This window comes from Eutrema salsugineum, unplaced genomic scaffold (genome assembly GCF_000478725.1).
Source record: "Eutrema salsugineum unplaced genomic scaffold, Eutsalg1_0 scaffold_18, whole genome shotgun sequence".
NCBI lineage: Eukaryota > Viridiplantae > Streptophyta > Magnoliopsida > Brassicales > Brassicaceae > Eutrema > Eutrema salsugineum.
The window spans coordinates 880,916-888,749 of record NW_006256846.1 but is presented as its reverse complement, the minus strand read 5'-3'; the positions used below and the strand labels follow the sequence as shown (position 1 = coordinate 888,749).

Sequence of the window (7,834 nt, the reverse complement as noted above, 5' to 3'; positions counted from 1 at the left end):
GGATACTGCACGACCAACATGAACTACGGGACGGCTTGATCCCTGCAAAGGGTACGTAGGCAGCCCGTCCTCGGACGGGTTCAGCTGTCCCCCCTCCTAAAAAGGGGGGGGGGGGAGTGGGTACGTATACATACCTCTTTTAACTCTACAATTTTAGCTTGCTCACTTAGGAACATTGATATGTTCATAATTTGCATCATTTAGGTTGCATAATTCATTCTAAATCATGTTTTATTCCATGCATTTTAGGTCCTTAGGGTTTGTTTTAGAACTTAGGAGATGCATTAGGTCCCAATGAGTCTTTGCATGTTTTGAGTGTTCATCAGGTGCACTTGGAGCTGAAAAGATGAATCCAGGAGGTGGAATGGTGATCAAAGCTTGAAAAGTGGCAAAAATTGGGTCTATGGAGGTTATCGGCCATTCTCGCTGGCCAGGAAGGTTTTGTCGACCATTTTCACGTACCGCGGGTGGACTTTGTCGACCAAAACACGTACCGCGAGTGAAGTGTATCGGCCAAAATCTCCGGGTGCAAACATGTCTCAGAAATCGCCTATCCGGGGAACATTCCGATCCAATTCAGATGTCGGGTGCTTCATAGAAGTTGGAGAGCATTGGATCACGGTCTCATAGCAAGTAGAATCGTGGAATTCGGACGCGTGAGCAGAGAGTTAAGCTCGTCGGAAGGAACCCCTATCTCGCAGGTATTCCGGACCGAGCAGATCAGTTCTGAAGGATGCGAAGGACGGTGCACTTCCAGGCCGATTCAGTTTCCGGTTCCTTCATTAGAATCAGAGACATTTGAGTCTTCTTTCCAGAACGTCCAAGAGCATTCAATTCGGATCTATGAGCAGGAAGATACGGTCTCCGGAATGGACACATGTCTAGACGCCTCTCTCTGGTCGTGTACATGCACTGCAAAGATGTGCCCTCCAGGAAGCCTTACACTTCCCAAGCACCGAAGCTTCCTTCACCAAAGTTGGAGATAAATTAGTCCTCTGTCTTCTGCAACCGAAATCATTCAATTCGGACAAGTCTCAAGGAAGTTACACTCTCCGGAATGCGAGATGGTCCAGACAGCCCAGAATGACTAAGTTAAACATGCCGCGATGGAATGCCACGGTCCACACTTGGCCGTGGCAACTTTTGTGCACCCTCGGCCAATGACACGATCTTCATGCCACGGTCTACACTTGACCGTGGCAAACATACACTTGGCTGAGAAGAACTTTGCAACCATTCGGCGATTGACACGGCCTAGATGCCACGGTCTGAGGCTTAACCGTGGCAACTCCTGCAAACCTTCGACGATTGGCACGAGCTGAATGCCACGGTCTGGGACTTGACCGTGGCAAATGAACAATTGGCTGGAGACAACTTTTACACAGCTTCGGGTTTTGGCACGGTTTCAATGCCACGGTCTGAGACTTGACCGTGGCAAACAAATACTTGGCTGGGAAGGATTTCACATACATGCGGGTTTTGACACGATCTGAATGCCACGGTCTAGGAGCTTGACCATGGCAACCTTTACACATCTTCGGCGTTTGACACGGTGACTTGCCACAGGTTCCAGACGAAGCTTGATCAGACCGTGGCATCAAAAGGAACCAAGAACACAAGTGAAGACTTTGACACGGTCAGGATTGCCACGGTCACACCAAGAACACACCAGACCGTTGGCAAACCCATCTTTGCCCACCAAGGCCGGGTCAGTATCCGGTTTGTTCCGGGTTGACCCGGTTCGCCCAAGCCTCTTTTATAAGGTTTTTAGACCTAATTTGTAGAGAACCTTGAATCTACTTTTAGTCTTCTTTCCCCTTTTGTGAAAACCTAATCAATACACTTGTTTTAGAGAGCTTAATATCGATTTTGAAGTTTCTTTTAAAAAAAAAAATAATAAAAAAAGTAAAAATAATAAAAAAATAAAAATAAAAAAAAAGAAATAAAAAAAGAAAAAAAAAAAAAAAAAAAATTATTATTATTATTGCAGGGATCCTACATCGCCACTTCGGCACATTCTCAATTCGTTTTGAATCATCTACTTATTTCACGTCTGTTCATTATCGCTTCGGCTAGTTTCTCATTCTTTCTAAATCAGCAACTTATTGTAACAAGTTCGGATTTTTTAATTTTTTCACTAATCACTTCGCCGAGTAATCATGACCTGATTACCTCGGACCTTAATCGGTCCTCAGTTTCAGTTCGGCAAACTAAGCCACCTAACGCCTCGTCTCGTTGCTGGCCACAACGGGGCAACAAATACAAAGTTCTCTAAACGGACTTTTACCACCTTTCCTAGGACGAGGGTGCAAGTTATCCTCTACGGATAAAAATTAAGCGCGCTATACAAATATCAGACCAAAAACGTATCAGGTCGCCACGGTTTACTATCGCACACGAGAATATAAGCCGCGACTACATCGCTTTCTCTAAAACCGAAGTAAACTCCTAAAACCCGGACAAGCATAGTCATCCTCTCGGAAACGCCGGTCCATAGTCAGATTCAATGAGAATACCAATTCGTCTTTGGCTAACGAAAACGAAAGCCAAAAAGCCCCGTCGTCCTTACGGCTCGGCACCATACAAAGCCAAAACGCCTCGTCGTCCTTACGGCTTGGCACCATACAAAGCCAAAACGCCTCGTCGTCCTTACGGCTCGGCACCATACAAAGCCAAAACGCCTCGTCGTCCTTACGGCTCGGCACCATACAAAACAAAAACGCCTCGTCGTTTTCACGGCTCGGCACCATTCAAAACAAAAACACCTCGTCGTTTACACGGCTCGGCAACATTCAAAGCGAAAACGCCTCGCCGTAAACACGGCTCGGCATTACCAGCAAAGATTTGCCTAAACATTATCACGTAACACTCTTTTACTATCAAAGATTTGCCTAGAACCTAAATGAGTTCCTTAAAACAATTCATCCCTTAGCCCATGTTTCGGTCAATTTCGAAAATACAGTTAAGGAAGAAATCAAAATCGCTCTCAACATAACAGCCTTCGTCCTTGACAATTTTTCGTAAACATTTTTACGGATTAATGGACAAGTAAGTCCGAAAACGGCTAAGGAAAATATATTCATTAAGCGAAAATAAAGAGTCGGGTGGATAAAGCCGTCTAGGCACAAAACACATAAAAGTTCAAAAGAGAGCGGATAAAATCCTAAGTACAGAAGCAAGCAAGAAAAATTTGTGAGCCAAAACTCATGCCGCGGACTGCATTTCTCGATCGGCGAGAAGGTTCGAGGGAATCGGCGTACCCGCGTTCGAGCCGTTCGGGTCCACAACGCCTAAATTGGCCGCTGTTTCTTCGAGCGGCTTGTTGCCGAGGGTGGTGTCGACTGAGTCCGGCGATACGGGAGAGTAATACAGTTCGCCCCGAATCTCGGAAGCAATACGCTCGTACGCCTCGTCGTCAGCATACTCACTCTCCCAGCTTTTCAGCTTCGCCTCCTCATCGTTAAGCGTCGGGGCGTCCGGCTTCTTCAGGTCGGCAATCATCGCAAGATTGCCTTTGATCTGTCCCAGATCGTGCTCATCATTTTTGGCCTTCTCGAGCTTGACCAAACCCTCCTCCACCTTGGCAAGGCGTTCCTGAAACTTCGCCGTCAGCTCGCACCTCGCCTCCTTCTTCGCGCGTTTGACCTTGGCTTCGAACAGCGCGTCCTTGGCCTCGATACGCCTTTTAAGCAACGCCACCTCGACGCTTTTGGCTCTCCTTGCTTCCTCCAGGCGAATCACCGAGGCGGAAACTTTGTTAACGTCTGCTCGAAGAACTATCTTCTCCTCTTCCAACCTCGACACTCGGGTCATCGCCTCGGTGAGTTTCCCCTTCGCTGTCGCGGCTTCGTTTTGCGCCTCTTCCAGCTTCACCTTTGATTCCGCGGTCTCATTTCGGGCCTCGTCCAAGCGACGTTCGACCTTAGACAGGTCCGCCTCATACTCGGCCATCAGGTCGTTAATGGCCGCGACAAACTGCAAAGAACAAGCTCGCGTTAAACACTTAGCAAAAGTTTATGAAAATAAAGGAAAGCGAATAGAAAAGTACCTTGGTACCACGCTGCGCCATCGCGCCGTATGACCTCGGCCTCCTCAGCTTCTCCGGAGGAGGAAGACGCGTGTTCGCGTTATTTACACGCGAGAACATGACGGCAGAAGCGTCGGGGTCGTCAACAACCAATTTACGTGCGGCGGGGTCCCTGGGCGTCGGTTTCCGCCTCTTCTTGGACGGCTCGTCCTTCTGGACGGCGACGCCTTTCCCCTTGTCAGTAGCCGAACGTTTTCGGCTAGAGTCATGCTTCTGGACGACCGAATTCGGTGGCCTCGTCGACTTCGGGAGGGCCAGGATGGCGGATTGCGAAGGAGTCTTACTCCGCGCCGCTGAGCCGTCCCCGGACACCTCGGGGATAATTTCGCCCGGTTCCACCTCGGGCACTACATCTTTCTCAGCCGCCTCGGCAGTGTCACCTTCTGCGGCTCGGATCATCACATCCCCTTCCCGGCTCGGAGGGTCGGGTTGAAGGACGGCCTCAGTTTGCGCTGAGACCACCTCGGCTTGCACCGGAACCGCCTCGGTTTGCGCACGAGCCACCTCGGCAGCTCGTTTAGCGGCTTCCTCTTCCTCGCGCCTCTTCCTTTCTCTAAGGGCGATTACCACCATCTTCTCCCGGGTATCTCTCGAAGAACTTGAGGACGAAGAACTGACGGGGACTCCGGCAAGGATGGCTCGCGCTTTTTCTACTCTTTCGAGGGTGAAGTTTTTTCTCCAATTAACCTTCCGCACCGAAAGAGAGTCTCGAACAGTAAAGAAGTCGTCAGGAATCGGGGGAAGATAGCACCGAACTGCAAAACAAAGCAAAAAAGCAAAAGTTTCAGAAAAGGAAGAGAATATCAACTGAATCTCCGAGCCGAGGCAAAGCTTCGGGTCGGCTATCAAGTGGTCCCCAAGCGGTCTTGGTTCAGTGAACGTAATCTTCGCCGACCGACTCCTCGTTCACCAAGACGTAGAAGAAGCGTGCAGTCCAAAACTGATCCTTGCTAGGAAAACTGCCAATAATCCGTCGCTTCGCCTTGTTGGAAATATAGAACCTATTTCCTTTCGGAGCTTTCCTGATTTCCAGCAAGTTCAGCAGGTGATTCAGCTCGATGTCAAGACCGCATTCGAAGCTTCGGACTAAAATGCCGATCATATGCCGTAATCCCCTTGGCATAATCTGCCCAATCGAGATCCCGTGTTTCCAAAGATATTCGAGGATCACTCTGGGGATCGGGAACCAGAGAAAGCAAAGCTCGAAGAACGCCTCGTACAGAGTGAAGTGATTCTCTGGAGGCTTGTCGGCTCAGTCGCTCTTCTCGGGAACGACAAACTCCACCGTCTCGGATATCCCGAAGCGATGCCTCAACGCCTCGAGCGACTCAAGGGAAGAAAGCGTAGAGCCAGGTGGATCAGGCTTTAGTCTTTTAACTCGTGGCCCTCACCCAGATGTGGAAGCGCCTCGGGACGCCATGAGACGTTCCAACTCGTACTTCGCCTCGAGTAGGTCAAAGGGAAATGCTTCCTCCTCGGCTTTTACTATGGCGAGATTAACACCTTCATCAGGAACCGGGTCCTGGGGACGGCTCGTCGAAGCCAACGGCTCGTCATCTGCAGAACCCTCGTTTGATGGATTCGCGTCATTCGATGCGTCGTCAGATGAACAATTGGAAGGGTTCGGCGAAACAGACACCTCGTAGGATTCTGTTGAACTTCTTGCCTCGGCATCTACGCGGCTCGACTTGTAATGAAAAAGCGAGTCTAACGAATCGTCGGAGCGGCTCGACATGATTTACAAGTTATACAAGAATTACAGAAGGACTCGGCAAACCTCTGCCGGAAAAAGATCTGGGATGGCGGAGACCTCGGACACCCTAGCCGGAAAATAAATAAACTAGTGAGAGAAGAAGAGAGAAGGGAGAGCTACCTTTAGTGAAAACGAGTGAGTCTGGAGATAATGAGGAAGAGTGAAGGAGCTCACCTATTTATAAAAAAAACAAAGCGCGTGAATTCCGCGTAAACCTCGGGAAGCCGTCCAACAGCGTGTGGGATCCGCGGTGAACTGGCTATACCGGACTGTGTCGTTGGCACGCGCCGAAAGATCAGGAATTTCCTCTCAGAAGACCAACAGTCAGGGTACCTAGGTTAACGAAACGGCTTGGTATTGACTCTTTCCCTCTTGAAACGCCTCGTCGTTAACGAAACGACTCGGTATTGAATCTGTTCTCTTGAAACGCCTCGTCGTTAACGAAATGGCTCGGTATTGACTCTTTCTCTCTCGAATCACCTCGTCGTTAACGAAACGGCTCGGCGTTGAATCTGTTTCTTGAATCGCCTCGTCGTTAACAAAACGGCTCGGCGTTGAATCTGTTTCTTGAAACGCCTCGTCGTTAACGAAACGGCTCGGCATTGACGTTATTTCTTGAGACGCCTTGCCGCTAACAAAACAGCTCGGCACAAGCTTTCTCTCGAAACGCCTCGCCATTTGTTCGGCTCGGCATAACCTCCTCAAATCACCTCGTCATGGGCTATCACTATTAAAAAAACAAAAAAAAAAATCGCCTTGTCCTTAATCTTGCCTCGGCATCTTCGGTACCATCTCGAACACCTCGGCATCCTCGGCACTCCTTGGGAACGCCTCGGCGTTTTCATTCCCAAAACGCCTCGGAGCCTTCATTCCCAGAACGCCTCGGCGCCTTCATTCCCAGAACGCCTCGGCGTCTTCATTCCCAAAACGCCTCGGCGTCTAACTAAGTGGTTTATCCTACGGTCGGAAATAATGGACCTCGTCACTCTCGCCTCCGAAACTGACGAGCTGGGGGGCTAACTGTTGGGGTCGGTTTTCACCCCAAGTAGATAAACCACCTCAGAATGGCTAAGTATGGAAGAAAGATAAGTGAAAGAGCCGTGGTCGCCAAGTGGGAGAGCCGTGGTCGCCAAGTGGGAGAGCCGTTCTCACCATGACAAGTGGAGAGCCGTTCTCACCAAGACAAATGGGAGAGCCGTGCAGATAGGCCAGTAGGGAGAGTCGTGAAAGAAGACAGGTTGACCGAGCCGCATCAAAAGAAATGGGCCGAGCCCCACTTCAACACGTTTGGGCCGAGCCGTGTATCGGTGCGGTGGGTTAGATCATGTCCCCATGGCAAGTGGGCCGAGCCGTAAAGAATCTTGGACGGGCCGAACCAAAGCCTTGAAAGATGAAGCCCATGAAAAACCCTAGGCGTGATGCAAAGGCGGTCAGCCGCACGAGGCGATAAGGAAATATTCCGAAAATCTCGCCCGAGATTTTCGGCTAGGCGGTTTAGAAAGTTAGTATAAATATATGATGTATACAATTCATTCCGCAAACTTTGGCAACCCTAAGCAATAAGGACTAAACACTTTACAGCAATAAAAATCCTCTTTTGATCTTACTGTTCTTGCGATTACCCTAGAAGTTTCAGATCCCTTAATTTCTCTTCACAAATTCTTGGTTGTGCGAGTTTTGGCTCACACAGTTAACGGCTGGAGTTTGAAAGGAAGTGGGGACCAGTGCCACAACAGTCCAAAAACCAGCTGGAAAGCAAACTCCAGCCCATACCTGCCTTCATACCGAGCCAAAACGCAGAGTTTGCCTTCTTCACTCTTTTCTCTGCATTTCACGCACATAACTCTCTCATTTCTCATTAGTTTCGCACGATTCTAAGTGTTCTGAACTTGTTAGGGTGTTGTCTATCCTGCATATCACTAAGCTTGAATCCTGCCTTCCAAAAGGTATTTCCATTTTAAAGAACTCATCTTTTTCCATTATCGTTTGCGAGC

At 49.2% G+C, this 7,834-nt stretch overlaps 1 protein-coding gene across 1 annotated transcript; it reads right to left on the bottom strand.

Annotated features, from left to right (window-relative positions):
• Window positions 1-3,204: 3,204 nt before the first annotated feature.
• Window positions 3,205-5,822, bottom strand: LOC112087322 (uncharacterized protein At3g60930, chloroplastic-like). The gene is made up of 3 exons (XM_024157341.1): window positions 5,513-5,822; window positions 4,049-4,842; window positions 3,205-3,975 (listed from the first exon to the last, which is right to left on the bottom strand). The coding sequence occupies exons 1-3, from the start codon at window positions 5,820-5,822 to the stop codon at window positions 3,205-3,207; spliced, it is 1,875 nt and encodes a 624-aa protein (XP_024013109.1).
• Between the last annotated feature and the right edge of the window lie 2,012 nt (window positions 5,823-7,834).

What these genes read in the sequence shown, in the direction of transcription:
- LOC112087322 (XM_024157341.1), bottom strand. Translation starts at nt 5,822, where the DNA reads ATGTCGAGCCGCTCCGACGATTCGTTAGACTCGCTTTTTCATTACAAG. An exon ending in GGCGAAGTACGAGTTGGAAC is followed by an intron (nt 4,843 to 5,512) that starts GTCTCATGGCGT and finishes TTTGTTTTGCAG; the next exon opens with TTCGGTGCTATCTTCCCCCG. An exon ending in TGGCGCAGCGTGGTACCAAG is followed by an intron (nt 3,976 to 4,048) that starts GTACTTTTCTAT and finishes TGTTCTTTGCAG; the next exon opens with TTTGTCGCGGCCATTAACGA.